The sequence below is a fragment of the Numida meleagris genome, chromosome 3, assembly GCF_002078875.1.
Source record: "Numida meleagris isolate 19003 breed g44 Domestic line chromosome 3, NumMel1.0, whole genome shotgun sequence".
Taxonomy (NCBI): Eukaryota; Metazoa; Chordata; class Aves; order Galliformes; family Numididae; genus Numida; species Numida meleagris.
Genome location: NC_034411.1, coordinates 108758106 through 108780257, shown reverse-complemented (window position 1 = coordinate 108780257; position 22152 = coordinate 108758106). Strand labels below are relative to the sequence as shown.

General features: G+C 44.8%; 1 protein-coding gene across 1 annotated transcript in view; it reads right to left on the bottom strand.

Moving 5' to 3' along the window:
* The window catches only part of PKHD1 (PKHD1, fibrocystin/polyductin), a 252324-nt gene that overhangs the window by 146672 nt on the left and 83500 nt on the right, over positions 1–22152 (bottom strand). Inside the window, exons 36-38 of the mRNA XM_021392027.1 lie at positions 21434–21495; positions 20432–20664; positions 8771–8983 (exon numbers count right to left, since the gene is read on the bottom strand). Coding sequence (XP_021247702.1) covers positions 8771–8983; positions 20432–20664; positions 21434–21495 — 508 coding nt within the window. The remainder of the gene's footprint in view (positions 1–8770; positions 8984–20431; positions 20665–21433; positions 21496–22152) is intronic.

Genomic DNA, 22152 nt, shown 5'->3' with positions numbered 1-22152 from the left:
TCCCGCCTCTCTTTGGATATTTATAAACCTTAGATCTCACTGCCTGATGTTTTAATGGAAACCAGACGCTCCTGCCCAGAAAACAAAACTTTCTGGAGTAGGCACTGTAACCCAGCTTTTGGTATCCAAGGAGCAAACCTCCTAATTCTAAGGAACCAACCTCCTCACCAAGCCTGAGAGCAACAATTTGAGGCCCATCCAGATTTAGGCAAAGCTGGATTATGCAGTGGGGTGCTGGTAGAAAACAGACTGCTTAAATGAGTTTAAATGAGGACTGGCTCCATCCCTAAGCCTGCCATGAGACTATTGGTGTTTCTCCCAAAAGCTGTTTAAATGTTTCAAACCATCATCCTCTCCTGGTCATAGTGCATGGGACCGTAGGCTCCGGGCCCTTCTCCTATAACGACACAGGTCCATATCTCATCTCCACTCCTATCTACCACAAATCAATTAATTCAGTTACAAACAGTTTGTAGTGGTGACAAACTAGAAAGCTCTTTGCACCTCTGGACAGTTTACTGGTGCTTTAAAGTTGAGGTAATGAGATCTCTTTATGCCACAAAAGGAATTTACAAGAACTGCAGGGCTCAGACACACAATCTACTTACCATGACTATACAAGTCATAGTGCTGACAATCTGTCAATCTGTTGCAGCTACATTGTAAATCTTTCGTGTAAATGACAATAAGACCTTTCAATTCTCATGAATAAAGTGAAAAGAAATAGGCAGTTTACATTCACCTCAAACAAAGGAATGTTGCAAGAGACAGAGTTAAAAATGTAATTCAATGAATTATAACAAAAAAAAAAGAGAGACAAAAAAATAGAAAAAAACACAGCGTAGTCTCTAGCAGTAAAAGACAAGATAATTTACTGGAGCATTTCAGGTGTCAGACTGCCTAAGGATTCCAGCTTCATCTCCACAGTCATCATCTCTTATTAAAAAACTTTTCCTTATCCAAATTGAACTGCCCTTTCAAACTTAGCCTGGCCATTCCTAAAATTTCCAAACGTCCAAGTGATAAATGGCAATGCAGCCACTGGAAATGGTTGCTTCAGGAAACAGATCTTTAAAAAATATTTTAAGATCCAGAAAAGAGACCTACTGTTGTTGCTGCTTCAGTTAGCAAAAATTAAAGCCACAAAATTCATGTAAAGACTTCCTTACATTAAAAAAAAAATAGGATATATTTTTCAGAAAGCCTCCCTGTGTTGCTACAGTTCCTAAAGGACCTAGATCTTTAAGCTAGGAACATGGAGTGGGGAAACTATGTCATGAATCACAGAATAGGACAAGATAGGACAGAATGGAATGGAGTACGGTAGAACAGAACAGAATAGAATAGTTGGAAGGGACCGACAAAGACCATCTAGCCCAAGTGCCTGACCACTTCAGGGCTACCCAAAAGCTAAAGCACATTACTAAGGGCATTATCCAAATGCCTCTTGCACACTAACAGCCATGGGGCATCAACCAGCTCTCTAGGAAGCCTATTCCAATATAAGAAGCCTGCTCTGGCCTTGATGAAGATTTTCTTTAAAAACGTTCCGCCTGCCTGATCTCTAGCAGTGTCTAATCCATCCAATGGCTGTAAAGTGAAGAGAATCCAGAAGTGAAGAAGGAGAGCTGTTTCCCTCCATTTTGCAGTTAGAGGATCCTCTTTTATTTCCTGTTAGGTAGCTTTGAAAGGCAAGGGCCATCTTTGCCCTGAAATGGGACATCTCCTTCCACCCCCATAGAGTCCTGCAGGCCGAATTGCTGTGTGTGGCAGTTCCTGGGGAGATCTTCCCTGCTATGTTCCTACCACAACTGGTGCAGAAAGATGTTAATTTGTGTCCTGAGGTCAAATAGGAGGTTCTTTGTGGTTTATAACTGCTCATTAACTCTTACAACGTACTGGAGCCAATCAGTTTTTGACTGTTGCGCAGACAACCTACAGCAGCCTTGGTGGTAGACTCAGCATCATACCGGGTGCGTTAGATGGGATCTGAGTGTAGGCACAAACTGTAGCTCATCGTTGTATGGGAGCAAACTAAGCATCAGGCTGAGTTTCACAATCAACAAGAATACCAAAACAGGAAATTTGGACCTACAAAGGCCTATCGTGGACCTGAGTGTGAACCCCAAAGCCATCGTGTACCATCTCCATTATGATGGGGTTGGCTATTAGGAAAAATTTCTTCTCAAAAGAGTGATGATACACTGGCACAGGCTGCCCAGGGAGGTGGTGGGGTCACTGTCCCTGGAAGTGTTCAAGAACTGTGGAGATGTAGCACTGAGGGACGTGGTCAGTGGGGTGAGGACGGACTGGGGTTGGACTGGATGATCTTTTCCTACTTTCCTGATTCTATGATTCTACAACATGGCTCTGGGCTGAGGTGCTTCCTGGAGAGGCTCTGAGGCCACATACCACCAAGGCAGGTGATCTGGGTAGCTCTTGGCCATAGGTAACCACTGCAAACTATGGACGTGGCACATTAACAAGCAGATATTTTCTGTCTAAGCAACGTGGATTCATAAAGATGGGTCAGAGCTCAGTATTTTATATCAGCTTTTAACCTGCTTGGTGGTCCACTCACCCAAGGCCCAGTGCAGCACCCCTCTGATTTCTTCCTCCTCTCACGTAATTGTGAAGCTTTCACAGTATAGGTGGTTTCTGAGGGATGAAATGCAAGACTACTGCTAGGCAGGAGACATGACTTCACTCCAAATTCCCAAGAAAAAATCTTCCATATCTTCCAAAGAAGAAAAATTTCACGCACACAAAAAAAAAAAAAAACAACCAAAACCCTTACTTTTGAAAACACCCAACTTCTTTTTCTTTATACTAATATCACTGTGCTCTTAAGGATTTGTTTGTTGGTTTTTTTTTTTCTGTAAAAACACTGCATTTCACTACTACGGAAACATGGATATGAAAGAGATATAACATCAAAAATAATACTGTAAAAGTCCAAATGAAACCAAAATGGTAGAATTAAACACCTTTGCCATTTCCCACTGGAAGGAAAAATCTGACATCATCTGAGAGGACAAAGTAAAAGCATTTTGATTTTCTTCTGTAGGAAATATCCTTGAAAATGACCTCGTCCTGCTGACTGCCAATGTCTGCAGGTTTTCAAATGTTTGTTGTTTGCTCTTCTTCCTTCCAGCTGAACACTGGGAGGCAGAGTTGGAGGGAATGTTTCAGTGTTGTATTCAAAGGTTTTTAAAATGCAACTATTTCATCATATAGAAAGACTCCGCATTTGTAGTAACCTACAGGCTTCCCCTCTCTTCTGACAAGAAACACAAGTTACATATTAGCTATGCTCACTGCCCATCTCTCAGTCCCCTTCACATACCCCTGCGTTGTTTTCTTCATTAACAATAACACTAAAATATGGAGTGTGTGGTTCAAGTTTAAATCAAAGACAGACGTGTTTCTGCTAGAACAAAAGGCAAGCTATGAAAGACACAGCACCTCTCTGAACTCAGTTTTACATGATCTGTGTTTTTTTCCCCCCATCTGCTAGGTCTTTAAAATCTAATGGTCAACTTCTATTTGTGAATAAGAAAGCAAAGGCGGAAGTCATTGTACATTAGTTACTCCATGGGAAGTGCCTAAGTGGAATCTCCTACCCTCAGTGAACACAAGGGATCCAAGGCAGCTTCAGCCTTCTGTTCAGTAGCCATCTGCTTTAATGCATCATGTTCAAGTCAACGTCTTGAAAGGAAAAATGCCATTTCAGAAAGCAAAAAGCCTCCTGCAACCACAGAAAATAACTAACATCTAAGGAAAACTAACCCACGGAAGTGACCACGGAAAGGGAAAGAGGATTTGAACAAATTCTCTCATGTTGTCTATGATCTCTTAACACAGATACATACATACTTAATGGAGGAAAAGCAAGAAACATTTGATTAAATGACTGCTCTCTTGAGGGATGAACAGGCACTAGTGCACCGTGTACAGCTCACAGATGCTTTGTGTTTTATTATTGATTAAATGTGATTAAAGTGAATAACAGATTCAATTGATTAGAAACATTTTTTGTCTGAGATAATCCTGGAAATGCTTAAGACTTCTTTGGTTTTAGGGAGCCCGAGATTTAAGAAGTGCAGAATTACCTACTGCCATCTTCCACCAGCTGCATCCACTTGCAAATATTGCAGGTGCAGGTGCAATCTTTGCAGCAGGACTACCTGCTGACTTTAGGGGACTGAAATCATAGCGTCATAGAATCACAGAATGGTTGGGTTGGAAGGGACCTTAAAGCCCACCCAGCTCCAATCCCTGCCGTGGGCTGGCTGCCCCCACATCTCAGGCTGCCCAGGGCCCATCCACGGCCTTGAGAACCTCCAAGGAGGGGGTACCCACAGCTGACACCTCTGTTGTAATTATGTCGATTATAAATACGCATGGCATTAAACCATAACTCCCCAGGCATGATGTTTCTTTACCCCATAGGCTTAATGCTTTGAACAAAGTGTATGTAGCATATTATTAAATCCAAGCGTAGCATCTTCCATCTAGTTAGAGAGGAACGTGTTGTTAAACAACATGCAGAGAACAGGCTCATATGTTCATGCCCCATATCATCACAATGTTGGTACCGACAAGGTTTTAGGTAAATAGACAGCAAAAATGCTAGTCCTTGGGATGAGGCACAGTCTGCTTCAGCAAGACACGGTGCAGTAATGACCTCAAGGGCTAAGAAATGGAACAGAATGGGAAATGCCTTTAACCTTTTTTTCCATCCATGACAATGAGTGTTGGGAACAAGAAGCTGGGCTATCGCAAACGTTAGGTGTCCTCAGCCACTGATGCAACATCCACACCTACGCTGCATCCTCACCCTATCCCCGCCAATGCTCAGTGCTGCTGGTGCCTCCAACCCAGTTTCCCTGGAAAGGACAAAGGTGCAAGAACAGCCAAGGCCACCGTGCCAAACTTCTCTCCCAAAGCTTGTCAGGAGCATTTCTCAGGGAATAAAGCGCGAACAGAGCTGGAGACAGTGATAAATTTCCCTTCTGAACAATCAATAAAAGTCTCCCAGCTCCGCTCAGGCCCCTACTGCGGATGCGAGGGCCATAATTACATTGTCAAAAAGTGGAGTTGCCCCGGCTGACCAAACCCCCCTGTAAGCCTGACGTGTGATTGACAGGCAGTTTATGGGTGGCACGCTCTGACTGGCAGGGGAGTTGGCTAAAGCCAAAGGCAACATTGAAATTTCCCAGTCTGCTACAACCACCGGAGCAAAGGACTGCTGCTCGCCAGGGAATTGTGGGAAACCCTGAGTCATATTAACATATCAAAGTAAGATGCTGACAGCGCTTACTAAACAATCTGAACTCAACCATAGCTGCAGAGCATCCCCCAAACTTCCCTGTCTGAAGGAGAAATGGAATTAAAACGCATTCAGCCCTGCCTTCACCACGACAGCTCTGAATTTGAAAGCCTGCTTATTTAACGATTTTGATCTGCGATAACATACATATATGTGTAGATGTATATATATATCACATACATTGCTGAGCATGTCAGCTTCTTTCATATATATGTGTGATATGAAAGAGGCTGACATGCTCAGCAATTTGCTCTGTACCACAGGCCAGACTGGTGCTAAATTGGAGCCAGAACAACGTATTTCTGTTTGATGTGAGCAATGTGAAGCCTGCAAAAGAATACACTTCTTTTGGTCTTATTTTCTACGGAGCTGCTACTGCTTCAGTGCTAAATTGTGGATTACATGGTCTGAATCAATCTTAATTGCAGCCAGGCACTGGGATTGTATGTCATGCAGAGCTCAGAAGTGGCTTCATGGCTGGTCTTTGAGCTGCTCACTGCAGGGTACCCCAGGGGTGCAAAACATCATCAGAAACACTGCTGTGGACGGGGACCTGGACAGGCTGGAGAAATGGGCTGGCAGGAACCTCGTGCAGTACAATAAGGGGAAGTACAGAGTCCTGCACCTGGGGAAGAACAACCCCAGCACCAGAACACGCTGCAGGCAGCCAGCTGGAAGCGGCTCTGCAGGAAAGGAGCTGGGGGTCCTTGGTGGGCACCAAGGTAGACATGAGTGAGCAATGTGCCTTTGCTGCTAAGAAGGTTGGTGGTGTCCTGAGCTGCATCAGGCAAAGTCATCGTCAGTTTGCTGAGGAGGTGACCCTGTCCCTCCGCTCAGAACTGGTGGGAATGCACCTGGAGTGCTCGGTGCAGTTCTGGGCCCTCCAGTACAGGAGAGACCTGGGCATATTGGGGAGAGTCCAACAAAAGACCAGAGCATCTCTCCTGAGAGGAGAGGCTGTGAGAGCTGGGGCTGCTCGACCGGAGCAGGGGCAGCTCAGGGGGTCCCACTGCGGCCATAAATCCCTGCAAGAGGTGCAAGGGGATGGAGCTCTGCTGCGTGGTGACCAGGGGCACCGGGCACGGCCTGGAGCTCAGGAGCTACCCAGTAGCAGCACCACTGTGCTGGGTGGGTGCCAGAACCCTGGCACAGGGAGCAGGGAGCGGTGGGGGCTCTTCACTGGGGATCTCCCAAAAGCCAGCCATGGGACAGGCTAAGAAGGGAGATGAGAAGCAGGACAAGAAGTCCAGCAGCAAGGAGATGCTACGCATTTTTTCCCAGTTTGTCAGATAACAAAACAGCATGAAGAAGTCAAGGCTTTTGTAGCGCACTGACAACGTAAGGACAAAGTTCTGACTTCCTTACAGAGGTCAAATTAAGAAGGATGCTTGAAGCTAGCAGGAGAAGACACAGAAAATGACATACTGAAAACCATTACCAGGCAAATTCAAATCAGACGTCTTAATATGTCTCTTAAAAAATAAAATAAAAACATGGATGATTAACCAAATTAATCCCCTGGAACAAGCTTCCACGGAAAATGCTGTCTTCTGATTCCCTTGATGTCCTCAGACAAAGACCAAGCCTTTCTGGAAGGCATGCTTTAATCTAATGTGAGTTATCAAACCCAAAGCTGGGATAAGTGTGTGAAACTCAATGGCCAGTAAAGGACAGTCAATTCAGCCTGGGTGATCTAACAGCACTTCTTCACGGAGCCCCTCTAGGAAACGGGATAGAAACACTCTGCCCTTCTCCTAAACCCAGTTTACTGAAATTATTTAAGCCACCGGCAAGCACTAAATATTTCAGCCTCACTGTGTCTCAACTAAAGGGTCAAGAGCACATGGCTTTCAGCACATGTCCAGGTGGCATCCCCTGCCACCGCCAGCAGCCTCTTCCCCAGCTTCCACTCCCCTCTCCTGATTCAGAAAGGCATGTGCCGGCGGACTGCCCTCCAACAGCCGACCTCAGCCGACCTCCCTGAGCTGCCGGGCACGGCCAGGATCACGGCGCACAGCACGGCTCGCTCCCTCCGTGCGCTCAGATTGTACCCCTTGGTGTCTTACATTATTTTTGACTGAGAGCCATACGTGTCAGTAACGCTCAGATGGCAACATTTCTGCCCGTGGGCCGGGAGGGTGGAAGTTCAAGCCCTGCTGGAGGATACGGATGCCTGCCGACATGAAGGTTGACATGCGAGAACAGAAGGGAGGGAGATGAGGCGTTCAGATATGTTGGCTTTTTTTATTTTTTTTTCTTTCTCCTTTTTAAGACACATACTGCCTTTAAAAACAGCCCATTAGTTAAGAGCTAGATGTGTGTATTTCAGTAATACTCGAATTCATGCTGAGCTGGGACCTGAATTTCACATCTTAACTACTGCAACTAGAAATGGCCATTTAATACCAATTTTTCACAGCCCTTCAAAAAAAATCTCCACATCCAAATTCTTCTACCCCATCACATGAACTTGTTTTCATCCACAAACCCATGCCAGCATCTGTCCTTTAGGTCCCTTGTTTATTCTATATGATAGGAATGCACCATTCTGGCTCTGTGAGGTTTTCCTTCAGAGAAAATGTGCTGGTTAGAGCAGAGGAGTGGGCATCTAGGACTGAAGCTCTTGGCACTGCCACAGTTTTTCTGCATAGCCCTGGGCTTGTCACTTGGGAAAACAACCTGTGCAGAGCAGGTGTGGCTGCGTGGACCACCAGGAGACCAGAAGGATGCCAGCTGTGCTCCTAACACTGGAGACAGGCAGCTGGAGGATGGAGGAGAAAGGGAAAACACGCTGCCCGGAGCTCTGCGCTGCTGCTGCTGTGAAGAGAAGCAGCGTACCCACTCCAACTGGCACAGCTTGGCATTGGCTTCAGCACAGGGCCTACCTGGCAGAGTACCCGCTATTGGCAACCCCAAGAGAAGGAAACTTCCTAGTTGTTGCAGAGAGAGATGAGAAGGATATCCCATTCTGGTAGCACAGCAAACCCACATGATACACAGCAGTGAATGAACATCTGGTTTCCAAGGGATGGACGCGTTCATTCATTCGCTCAAATGCATAAATCCAGACGTCTTTCAAGCACCTCAGTGAGGGCTAAGGTTTCGTAACTACTTGGAATCACAGAATCACGGAATGAAACAATACTCCATACCACCTAGCTTCTTCTTAGGGTTGGAATTTTTGAAATGACTCGGCTCCCAGTATGGCAGCTCTTATGGAAATACAGCACTACGCTTTAGTGCCTAAGATGCTGCAGAAACAGAAGGGTAATGGTGAATGCAAAGACGTGAAATTCTAGCCTAAAAACCTGCATTCTACATAACGCTTGACTGTAACAAGATAGGCAGGTTCACAGCCAAAACTCATGTCTCCAAACACATACATTTGTTTTGTTTAAATTTCGATTCGCTTTTAAAGAGAAGGAGGAATGTACTCACCATGGATGGAGAGGGTCCCATTTCTGACTGCCAGGAACTTGGCCCCATAGGGAAACAATGCTGGAGAGTGGAGGCTTCCATAGAGATAGATGTGTGCTCTGTGACGGAAACGTGCCTCGGGAGATCCCACCCGGAGCTCTCCTCCATCAGATATCAGAATGTAATGAGCATGTAGTTCTACAGGTCCTGGACCAGTAAACAGGAGTTTGCCACCTACATTAGAAGAGTAAAACGCAACTGCTTACCTCATAGTCATTATCAGAGAATCACAGAACTACAGGATCATTAAAGTTGGAAAAGTCCTCAAAGATCCCCAAGTCCAACCCCAACCAGCCCCCAGTATGCCCACTAAACCATGTGCCTTTGTGCCACATCTCCACAGTTCTCAAATACCTCCAGGGACAGCGACTCCACCACTTCTCTTGGGCAGTGGAACTACCTCTCTTTCAGAGAAGAAATTGTTCCTATCTCATAGTCAAAGGAGCTGCAGGGGTGAATAAATAGTTCAGCAACAAAGTTATGAGATTAAACACATGAGATTAAGGATGAAGAGAACACTATTGCTTCCTGCAAAAATCCAACCCCGGTCTGTACTTCTCCCTGTGGACTGACCAGTTCTTCACAGCATGTCTCTTTCCGTAATGAAGACCTTAGTTAATTTAGACCATTTTTCACTTCTGCCACAGGGCAGTGTATTTCTAGACCTGAGCAAAACCACCATTAAACCTGGGAAAATATCTGAGTCCCTCCACTTCCAGGCCAAGGGAGTTAAGTTTGGAAAATCCCAGTCTTAACATACTCTAACTGTTAAAAGGGGATAATATGACTTAATTTGTAGGTTACTTTCCAGATTACAAACTGCTTGTGACGGAGGGGAGAGGAAAGCTTTGGAATGCAAGAATTGGCAACTTGTTCAGTTCAGTGGTTGATTTAATCCTGAACTCTCTTCCAGTTGCTGTTCAAAACCAGATGCCTCCAAATACGGTACAAGAAACTTCTCCTTGTTAGCTGGATGTGAGAAGATCTCCCCATTCCATGAAAGCCTCATTTTAATCCCTAATTAGAGGTTAGTTTTGCCCCAAAGCATAAGGTTTCAATCATCTTCCTGCCAACATTTTCCTTCTACAATCTATTAGTATAACTGGATAGGTTTTGTCAGTAACATAGATCTGATCCTTCAAATCTTTTTAATACTCAGTCTCAATAACTTCTTGAAGCAATGAATTCTGTGGTCTAAGTTACACAGTGCATGAAAACGCATTTCCATCCCTTGGTTTCAACTCAAGTCTCTTTTCATTCTATCAAATGCCTCCTTTGTTCTTGCCTGGTGTGGGCTGATAATCCCAGTCTGTCATTTCAGGGCAGTTCACTCTCTGACATCCTTTCATAGTTTCTCTCCTATGAAGGACACTCTTGCTATCTTGGTGGTGTATTTGCACAGAGTAGGCTCTCAGACATCAGCTGGGATGTGCCTTCCTCATTCAAGCCATGCATCCCTGGAGCTAATCCCAAAGCCTCACACCACACCTCCTTACAAAGGGTCTATGAGCCTCCCAACCCTTCCCTTTATGAAGTAGCAGTTAAGGTTTCTCATATCATGGCCAGCTTTTACCACTGTTAGCAAGTTTTAATGGTGATCTTTATACCTACCAAACTGTTGGATTTCCTTCTCCATAAGATACTACCAGTCACAATGATATGGGAGCTGCACAGCACTTCTTGGCCTTTCCCAGTCCATTGCATCCACTCTTGCAGAGCGCATTCTGCTTATCCTGACCCCCTGGTTTATTCTTGCACTGACAGACTTTAATTGTGGAGCTTAATTTCTCAGCCTCACAACAAAGCTAGTATTTGAGTAAGAGCTACCCATTAAATGTTTCCTTGGCAGACTTCAGTAGGTTCCAGGTAAGTTTATACAGAGCATGCTCAGTAGACAGAAGAGATAAACCGCACATTTTCTTGTACACAACCACTGGGAACCATGGGATTCCTCCCACAAACTCCATCTCCCTGGTGTATTAGCTGCCTGTTTCCCTGGACATACTTTTCTATATACAAATGCACTTCTGTTAAGCTTGCTTCGCTACAGTCACGTTGTGTTTTCACAAATTGTACTGAGTAAACACTGATAAAACAGCATGAATTCCAGCTTGTTTCACTTAAACCGATGGAAGATTTCTGGCTGATTCTGAGATACGCCTGACACTCCTAGAAAAACGAAATGCTGCTAATACAGAAACGTGCTATGCTGAAATGGCATTCATTCGCAGACTGAAGGGACCATTAGATCCTATCGCCTGATGGTCTGTGCACATCACGCTACTGAAAAACTGGAGGAAGCAGAGTCTCTGTGTTTGACTGCTGCATACTCTCCAGAAAGGCAGACAATCAATTAAGTGACTCGGTGACATCATTCTACCATTTTCTATGATGGTTTTTTTCCAATGGCTAATCTCCCTTACTGCTCACAATTTCTGTTTCATTTCCAGTCGTGGATGAGCTTACAGATAGTGGTTGCCTTTGTGCCCTCCTGCGTTGCACTGCAGTGAGGTTTACAAAACAGCACTTTCTGCAAAAGGATCAGCAGGTAAATAGCAATTCAATCAAACCTCGGCCCTCAGTCAGACTGGTTTATAAAGTTTTTAAGACTCTTCCTGCAAGGAATCATCTATATCCTCTTCCACAGCCTGAGCACTCCTTCTGAAATTGGGAAGCCGAACTTCCTAATGCTTCTGCCCCTTTATTGTTCTTGTTGGTAATTCCCATAGAGGCAAAATCTGCTTTATCCCCACCTTCCGCATCTTTCTTTTCACATTAAAACAACCCGCACAACCTCCTTTTGTTTCTTCATTACAGCAGCTTCCTTGGCCACATCAACCCCTGATCTTTTTCACAGTTGTGTTTTTCTCTGACACGGCTCCTTACTGAGTACCCACTTCTGTTCCTACCTGCGTACTCCACAGTGTAAATCTGTGTTTCCTTTGAATGGCACTCACTCATGTGATCGGCGACGGATCTCCATTTACTTGCAGGTGATTTACGTCTTCCAGGTGATCCTCAGTTAGTCATCACACCACCACATTTTACAGACTGACATTTGGCGAACAAATCTGGAATTTTCTTAGAAAACGATTTCAATTTTTGTTGACTTTCTGGGGGAGAAACGATTCCCTTCTGTAATTTCCCATGCATTCTGAAACTAATATTCACCGACCAGAGAATGCCTCTACCAGAATGAAACTGGCCCTAGTGTTTAAAGAATGTGTATTCCTGAAAGATACTATTTAACATCTTCTTCAGTAATAAATGGATTGCTGTTCCATCTTCCTCTTGTGATATAATTTACCATCCTGTTCCTTCCCACGCTGAGAACAGAAATATTTATTAAATATATTTGCCTTATAGCAGCAGTGTTAATAATTTTATCACTGCAATCGAGAAATGGAACTATAAATCACTGCGATTTATTTTATTCCTAACATAAAAAAAGACATCTTCCCCAAGGTCTTTATTGACTTCCTATGCACTATTCCCACTGAAATATAGTCATTTCTGTTTCCACTTCTCTTCATATGATTTTTAATGAATATTTTAATTGTTGCTATGCTGCACCACTGAACCGGGAAGGCTGGTAGCCAGAGCTGTCCTGTCTTCTGATTGCAAAATCATACTTCTGCCTCAAATAACCTTCCCAAAAGTTCTCCTAAGCTTCAGGCACAGACCGTCCATCTAAAATTTTCAAGCTGTCCATAAGGCAGCTTAGAAATATTAAATTCCTCCTACAATCCTTTCTAGATCCTCTCTGTTGGATGGGAGAGCTGGGGGAGCATCTTTGCTTGCAAGACTCCCGAATTCTTTCCTGTTTGCAGCCTTTTCAGCACATCTCAAGGCAGCTGTGGGAAGACATCTGTTTCCCCTAAGGTCTGGGATTTACCTCCCTTTGCCCTGGCTCTAGAGGGTCTGCCGGGCACTTTTGTGTACAGCATGGCTTCGGCATGTCAACAGTTGTCATACAGCTCCTAAAAATGAGTCTGCCTCCTCATGAATGAACAGTTCTCCAAATCCTTTCTGTTTCCTTTCCTCTGGAAGTCCCCTGGTTCCTTAGCATTAGGCTAACCACATGTCAGCTATCCTGAGCAAGTGGCCCCTGCATCTATTCAAATATTTTCTGTCTCTTCTGTGGATTTATAGGTGTCTGGTAAGCTTGGCAATTGGATGCTTTGTGACTGCTCTGCACTGGTTAGAAGCACACACGTTGTCCCAGCACTTCTCAGTAGCATTATACGTGCAGGCATTAATTCTGCTGCGCTTGGCCTGCAGGTCTGACCCTTCCTGGGGCACATCTTACATAGAAGCAAGGCTTTCCCCTTCTGGGTGAAGATTTGGTTGAGCTGGGACAATAAGAATTGGACTTCAAGGTGGGAGCTGTTGCCTGGCTCTTGAGATTCTCTGTCCCTAAGTGCAATGACAATCCTAAGCACACTTGGCAATGGTGCAAAGACTGGAGAGACCATGACCACCAAAAGACATTTGCTGTCTGAGTTGCTTTGGCTTTCCCTTGGTAGCAGCAGTCAGATCCCAATGTAATCATAGGAACCGAGTGTATCAGCTACAACTGATGGCCACAACTTAATGCAGCTGTATCTTAGCTATTCGTGAAGCTTCTGAATTCCTCCCAGAACAAAGGCAAAAGGCACTTACAGGGGGAAAAAAAAAGCGTAAAAAGAGAAATTCAACTGCTGAAGACTAAAAAAGAAAAGCAGTATCACACAAAGGAAAAGAAAGCATTAGCAGGGATTCATTTAGTCATTAAACAAATCCAAGTGTAAAATAAACTCCAGCCAAACTTACAAATACCTGTGTCAAAAATTTATACACGGTCCTTCCAACACTGAGCTCTCCGTATTTCTTTGCTTTTCATTGGGTCAAAATAAATATACAGCCGCTGCTTTACAAGACTGTCTTCCCCTTCTTTAAAAGAAAATAAAAGTTATGCTTCCTTCTTTTATTGCACTTGACCCCTTTCTCTGAAAGCAGAAAGCAGGAATATTGCTCAGCTGAGCCTTTGGCTGTGACCCTCAAATTGTTTGTTATGGCTGCACGGGAAAGCAAAGTCCTACATATGACCTTGAGGGTGATTTTATAAAAATCAATCAACTACTGTTATGATGGCCTCCCCACCAAGCAAAATAAATACAATTAAACCCATAATCACTTCTGTACAGTAATGTGCAAATTCAATGGGTCTCTTTAGGTGGAGTGAGGGAGAGGGGGGCGGAATGTGTTGGGGTTATTTGATACTTTGTGAGAACATCAGAAGCACCATTCTTCTCAATTAACCCAGCAATTAGCCTCCACCTCTCTGCCTGGAAAAGAAATCTTTCTTTATCTGTCTTTACTCAGAAGAGGAAAAAAAAAAAAAAAACCAAGGAAAAGACTGGAGGCAGCCTCAGAGGAAGGGACAAACAGCTAGACCAAATAACCAAAAATGGCAATATAATAATAATAGTAATAATAATTATAAGGAGAGCGTTATAATTTGTCATAGGAAGTGGAAAGTTAACGCATCACCACTTAGCTTGGTCGCACAGCCCCAACTGGCTCACGCAATAGCAAGTTGGGTCAAATTCACCATCCTGGTACCCAGAGCATTTACCCTGCAAAAAGGCTGTGCCATGTAGTTCTGGAAAAAAGAACAAGCATCCATGGTGATATGTCTTTTGAGGATCAACGTGGAAAGCTTCTCCTTGCCTCTGTGACACACAGACTGATTCATGCTTTCAGACACAGGGGTTTAGAACCCTTCTACTACTCACATTTTCATGGCGCGTAAAAGAGATGCTGATTTTCTCATTATTACTTAGGCTGAGATTCAGAGCGCTCCAGGGATCTCCTGAACTCACTGGGAAGCAAAGCCCCCATTCCAAAATGCACTTTTACACGGAGGCTGGGCTTCTTTGCCATTATCTTTTGAGGTGACACCTCAGCATTTGCAATCACAGCATCCGCAGTGAAGCCTTAAAGCAAGCAAATTGTATGGAAGGTGCTGGAGAGTCTCCAGAGTTTTGTTTGAAATCAATAACAGCAGGCGTTAGGAAAACAACGATGGATGAATTGTCTTACACGTCAAAACTGTGTCATACCCCTTCGATTACGAGAAAACCTGCTCCCTGCAGAAGAGGATCTGCTGGCTGAAAGACCATCTCCTCGAGAGGACTACTCTCTCCCATCACCATGAGGCTCACTGTGCAAGGAAGACTGTTCTGGTCGTGCTGGGAGCACACCACAGCTGTGTGTAACTCCTATTTCCACAGCGTGCTCTTCCTAGTTTCTTCAGCCAGTGTTTCACATGACGAAGCCACAGATTCTTCCGTGCTTAAGCTCACAAGTTATAGTTCTGGCAAGCATCCCTGAGTGGCAAACAGCAGGAGGCAACTGCTGGGATCTGTGCTGCAGCAACTGATCCTGCCCAACAAAGCTGCAGTGTGCTGGCAGCCCGCTTCCGGCTCATCCTCCGGCTCCCAGGGTGTGTCTGGTGGGGCCTGATTGCAAGAAAAAAAATAATAATAATAAAAAAAAAAAACAAAGATCCTCCTCTGTACAGGAAGAGGAATACAGAGCTCATTTCATGGACCTGTTGACAGGCTCACATGACATTTGGATGAGCCGTAAAAGTTTACTGCAGGCTGGGCCGGCGCCAAGCGAGATGTGAAGGAGAAGTTTGTTCTGTTGGCCCCATCCCAAAGGCTGCCTGAACCAGAAGTCCAAACCTCCCTACGTACGTTCCTTCACTCTCCTGATACACAGGCGCAGATCCGAACTAGCTATGTACTTCCATCAGCGTGTCAACAATGCTAAAAAGATAAACTTCATATTCCAGCATTTTGTTGGATGGAGGCCTTAATCCATCCCTGAGTGAGGAACCAGCAGCTGCTTGAATGCTCTCAGATAGAAACCATCTCCCAAGCCTGACACGTCTGCATTGTCTGGCTCACAGTCTCACAGCCATCTGCTCACACTGCATCTGCTGCCTCGTAAGTGGGGTTGGCAGCCCAGGGGACACTGCCACAGGAAGCTCCTTCCAGAGAAGTCCTTCTGTTTCTTCAGCTCTTAAGCAGCTTCCCCTTGATGAATTTGCAGAGGGAAATCGAACCTGGTGGGTAAGAGGTGTGAGGAATCCTGGACATGCTTTGACATATCACAGTCCGTCACCTGGCATCTAATGAAGGAAGCACCAGGGGAGGTTCAGGTTGGACATTAGGAAAAATTTCTTCTCCAAAAGAGTGGTCAGGCAATGGAATGGGCTGACCTGGGAGATGGTGGAGTCATCATCCCTGGAGGTGCTCAAGAAACACTGAGCTGTGGCACTAAGGGACACGGTTTGGTGGGGAAGCACTGGTGGTAGGTGGACAGTTGGACTGGATGATCTTGGAGGTCTATTCCAGCTTTGGTGAGTCTATGATTCTAAGCTGCCAGGTGAGCCCTGAGAAGGCATCACGCTAAGAACAGTGCAAAGAGGTGCAATGAAAAGATAGGTCCTCTGGCTATTATTTCAAGTCTACAGGTGATGGACACCTTCAGCAAAAGAGGGGAACACCAGGGAAAGAACAATTCTGGGGAGTAGAATTATTATTATGGTCTATCTAGGTGACCATCAGACCAGAGTGTTTCCATTGGCTAGACTCCTCCACCCATGGTCATCTCAAGCTGATTTCTGGCACTTACTTACATTTTAGTAATGCAGTGGCACTTCAAATCAGTAATACATTTTGCTGCTGGAACTTGTTCTCCTTAGTGGAAGCCTGTTCTTACAGAAAAGCTACCACAAGGCAGTTTGTTAAGCTATCAGAAGAGGGGATACATCAACATTGAAATCTTCATGCAATGCCCTGCTACGCGTTACTCTTCCTCTGTACTTCTGGGCTTATAAGACAAACTTATGACTTTGAAGATATTTACTTGCATTTAAAAGCTTTAAAAAAGCTTGGACCTCTGTTGCATGGCTGCACGGCCTGTATTTTTGAGCCACATACAGGTGTGTGAGGACAGACCTACCAATGGGACAATGCTGCTACTGTCATTGGAGCCTGCTTAGCATCCAGGAAAGTGGACCTTTCCATCTTATGTTTGGAAGCACCATCTGCTTCTCCAGCAGGGACACATTCCCCCTTCCCATGCTAGAAAACTGCTTTCAGCCCAGATCAGCATGGTCAGAGTAAGTTTTCTCCAATCCACTCCTCCTGCAACACTTTGGAGGAGTCTCAGGAGCTACTGAAGATGCAAAAAAAATCAATTTCATCAACAAGCATGTGCCCTGGGAATCTGGTGTACATGCTGTCTGTAATCCCATCCTAAACAGAATGGGAAAGGAAGACCTGCAGCCCGTAGCCAAACACGAACCAGGGTTTGCAGCTGGGCAAGAACCAAAAAAACCCATCAAGTTATCGCAGATGATGGGCCTTAAAATCCTTTCTCTGGAGAATGCCCAGCTCTGTGACTTGAATTCTAACGAATAATACTGAATCCCTGCTAAAATGACATTAACATACTAAAGAACTAATGCCTTTCATTTTTTCTCTCCATCAAAACAGAAGGGACTTTAAGGTTCTGAGACCATAATTCTTGCAGATTTGGTACACCTCACTGTAACAACATAGAAAAATATCACAGCGACAGGGAGAAATAGGGCTGACTATTCCTCCTTTTAAATCTCAATTAAAAAATACATTGGATGAAATTTCCCATTAGCTGGTACTATTTGTACATCCCATGTTCTTTCTTTAATTAAAAAACATGCTTATTGCAATACTGCCAGAATCGCTTTTACGGTATTTTAATTGTAATGTCTCTGCCTGATTAAAAAAAGAAAATATGAACTAGAAACTGCCTGCAAAAACTATCACAATGCATATTCCAAATGGGCTGAGCAAAACGGCACAGAAAACAGCACAATGCAAATATTTTCTAACCCTGGCTATGGACAAGGGATTTTAAAATAGGTCTAGGGACAGAAAAACAGAGGAAAACGCTTATTCCATCTTTCAGTGAATTCATACCCAGTCTTTATCAGCATTGAAGCTGAATAAGTAGTGAAGCACTACTTATTTGACACGTACTTATGCAGATGCATCAGCTAATATTTGATGCCTTTTGCTAATAGCATCAAAGCCTAGGAAAAAGACAAGCAAAATCAGTACTTAGACTTCTTTCCTCCCCAGGTCTACACGCATCACCTATTCTAGCCACAGCCTACATTTAGCATGAGGGATCCAGAAGCATTCTTTTGGGATGTGGGCTTAAGATCAGACAACTGACAATGTCATGAGGATCTCTGGGGTTTGCTAAGTCTCTGTTTCCTTACTGTGTTTTTATTAGGGGTGAACTGCCATTGCTGGTTTCAGCAGGATTGCTAAGATGCAGCAATGCCTACAGCTGGTAGAGGACACAGGGAATCACTGTGACAAGTGATGCAGGGGCTTTGGTAGAACAAGGACAAGGTGAAGTGGTTTCAAACAAAAAAGAAAGAAGGGGAAGCTTAGATTGCATACAAGGAAAAAGGTTTTTATGATAAGAACAGTGAGGCACTGGCACAGGTTGCCCAGAGTGAGTGCCCTGTCCCTGCAGAAGCCAAGGTCAGGCAGGACAGGGCTGTGAGCACTGATGGAGCTGTGGGTGTCCCTGCTCACTGCAAGGAGTGGGACAGATGGCCTTTAAGGGTCCCTTCCAACTCAAACCATTCTGTGATTCTATGAATGATCAAAGTAATATTTTCCCTTTTTCCTGCAAGGGTGGCCATCTCAAGCCTGCCACTGCAAAACAAATGGACTGTTGAATGCCTGAGACTTTTAACCCCAGCACAACATACCTGCAATGCCACTCCAAAATTCACCCTCAAGCAACCCCTGGAAGGAGAACAAGCAGCTTTTCCAGTCTCCAGAATTCCCTCGAGGCTGCTCTATTCAGTACTAAAAATTCAGATAAAGGTAGTAATATGTCTGAGGCATCAACTCACCAAAGACAAATGATTTACGCCAGCGGAAATTCTGCGTAAGGGAAATTTCCATCTGTCCTGGGTTACCATAACTATTACCATACTCGTGATGTCGGGATCACAGCAATAACTGCAATCTGCTGAATTTACGTAGTTATCTACAATCTGTCTATCCTGTATCTCTTCCCCAATCAGTATTGTCTGAGCAGTTTCGCAGTCTGGATATTAAACTTTCCACTGCTGATAATCACGTGTCCATGCTCTGCTTGCCATTAGGGGAGGCAGAAGCTGGTAGGCCTCATGGCAGTGGGCAGGACCCAGCTGCTTAATCCCGTTCCACTATTGCTTCTGCCTCCAGATCTTCTGTCCAGACAGTCTGGTCACCACCAGAACCTCTACATGTATTTGTCTGGGTCCTAATAAAGCCAAAGCAGGGTGACCCGATGTCATGTGCAGCTGACATCCTTGTTGTAACAATCTTCAAGCAATTTCTACAATGTTGAAACCACCGTGATTTCACCCTACACAAACTGTATTCAAAATCCTCACGGTGTCTTAAAAATGAGAAACTTCAAGAAATGAGGCTGCATGTACAGGTTGGGTTTGCTGGATACAGCACTTGGACAGTAGGGCACAACAGTGTCTTTGCAGAAGAGCAGACTCAGTACCTTTATAGGCTTTTTTCTTCCATAAAGTCTGTTTCAGCTCGAGTGCACAGGCAGCCTGGTGCTGAGTCAAGAAAGCCAAAGGGAGCAGAGCTACAATTTAATCCCATTCTCCAGCTCCAACTACAAAAACACTTCAGCTCAGGCTTCAATCAAAGTGCGCTTCTCCACTCGCCTGCAGGCTTGGGGTTTATTGTCATGCCCATTTTGCAGCAGGGGAAACTTGGCAATTATTTGACAAGTTCAGAGACTCAGTAGTTGTTACTCTAAGGGGATCACCTAACTGAGATCCTTCTTAAGATGGGTATCTATAATACCTAAGATGAGCATGTCTTTGGTGATGTGTGTTTCTCTAGATCAATACAGGAGCCTAAACAACTCCCCAGAGCTGGGCAACTTAAAGAAAAGTAAAGGAAGATGACTCCAGCCCGATCTCACACCAAAGCAGATCTCAGCATACCTTGACCCTACACTGAGGCTTCACCAGTCCTGCCTCAGAGATAAATCTGCCTTTGAGTAGGCCCAAAGCTCAAAGGGCTTCTGCTACAAGACTGCGTCCCACTTCTTAAAGAAGACAGAGGATGAGCTCCCAAATTCTTACGTAGATGTGCAGGCAAAAATCTCAGAAAATCTGAGCTGGGGCCTATCTCTTCAACTTTACATCATAATCACACTGGGGGTTAAGAAGTACCTTGCAACACCAAGCTTTACCATCTTCAGTGGGGCAGAGAGGGGGAAAAAATCATACTAAAGCGTTTCTTATTTTTTTCAGTCACAAATTATTACTACATTGGCTTGCGTTTCTGTTTCTTTGCTTTCTGCAGGAACGATGCCCAGTGCGGCAGCTCTTGAAAACCTAGACCGAACAAGTTCAAACTTCACTGGCAAATATTCACGCCACACGGATAAAACCTGCAAAGATTTATCGTTGCAGAATGATCTTGCGAAATAATATCCAAATATCAAACACCCCCCGCCCCCCCAAAGCCGTCCCCCCCCCCGGACCTCTGAGGTGCAGCAGGTGCAGCGCGGCGGTGGCGGCGCCCAGCAGCAGCGTCCGGCCCGCTTCCACCGTGACGTTGGCGCCATCTTGCGGCGGGCGGCCAGCGGGCCAGCTGGAGGCCTCGGACCAACGGCCGCACAGATGGAGGGCGGGCTGGGGGAAAACAGACAGACAGACAGACAGGTTCAGAACCGGCGGAAGGGGCAGGGTTTTGTTTAGCAGGCTGCCTCCACAGCTTCAACTGATCTGAGGGGGTGGGAGAAACCAGACAGGGACGTATCCGTGGTCCTCACTGGGTTGTGCCAAGCTGAAGCAGCAGTGGAAAGAATAACCCCCGTACAACGGTGAAATATAGTTGCTTGAGCTTCAACCAGAGCACGCCGTGTGCATTAAAAGCTTCTGGTTGGGAGGTGCAGTTCGGGAAAATTTATCCTGGTGGGGTTACAATAGCTGCTCCTTCGACTGCACTGTTGTCAGCGTTAGCTTTGTGCACCTGGTGCTTTACACAACACCTCTCATAGCACCTGAAGCAGTCCAATTAGGATTACAGGGTGACTTAATTATTCCCAGGGAATGCCTGTTGGTCCCCAGGCCAAAAAGCACAATTTATGTCCATCCTGTCTCTAGGGTATGGATGCTCATGTTTTCTACCCTCTGTCCCACCCTGTGGTTTCCCTGCGAAGGGAATTACTCGGTCCAGCCTAGAGTGAAGCCTGGGTCTGAGTTAATACGCATGCAGTGAAAACATCTGGGGAGCTGAGTGCCTGGCGTCAGAGGGAGCGAGCCACTTCATCACTGCAAGCACAGATAAGCTCTCCCATCTGCACGCAACAGTTCTGCAGAGAACAATGAACAGCTCTTTTCTCCGTGCTTGCTAAGTGTAATACGACAAGTTTTGTCTTCAGTACAGGCAAACATACATATTTCAGAGATTGAGGGCAAAACTCCCAGCTGAAAGCATAGATATCTGCATCAGTTGTCTGTGTAGAGAGGCTGTGGGTTACCCTTCACAGGCAGTGCTCTGAGCCAGATTTTGTACAGTACGCACGAGTATATCAAAGATCAACTGGAAAAAAGAAATTTAAAAGCTAATTAAACTTGTTTTTTTCTCCGAGCAGGGGACAGAAGAGGGAACAGCTCATGGAACGGCACACATTTCCCACATACACTGCTTATCAAGTCAGCTGTAGCACAGAATTGCAGATGCCACAAATTCCTGTCTGGCACAACCTCAACCAATGCCGCTAGCAAAACACTGCACGATACAGCTATGAAATAGTGGGATTCATCCGAACATTCTGCTGAGAAAGTTTCTTACATGGCTTGAAGTCACTCTGACATCCCTATGTACCTCCCAAGTCACTTAGAAAGCCCCAGTTAATGCTATGGGAGAATAAGGGCCTGAGGAATACACCAGATTACTCTCCTTGCTAGTACCATGAACTTAGTAGCCTGTTTGGTAGCCATCTTACAAGAGCATCATTTGTTTTTAAAGACAGTCCCCCTTTCTATTTAGAATACTCTAGATCTTCATTTAGATTATCTCTATATAACATCAGTGTTTATTATTTTATTGTTAATTATATTATTATTACATTATTCTCGCTATATTTTTGCTGTCACTTCATAGAGGACTGCATATCCATCAGACTGTAATACTCCCCGACATAAAAGCTGGTAGCTCATACATCCAAGTCATCTCAAGGTACAGAAATGCTTTAAA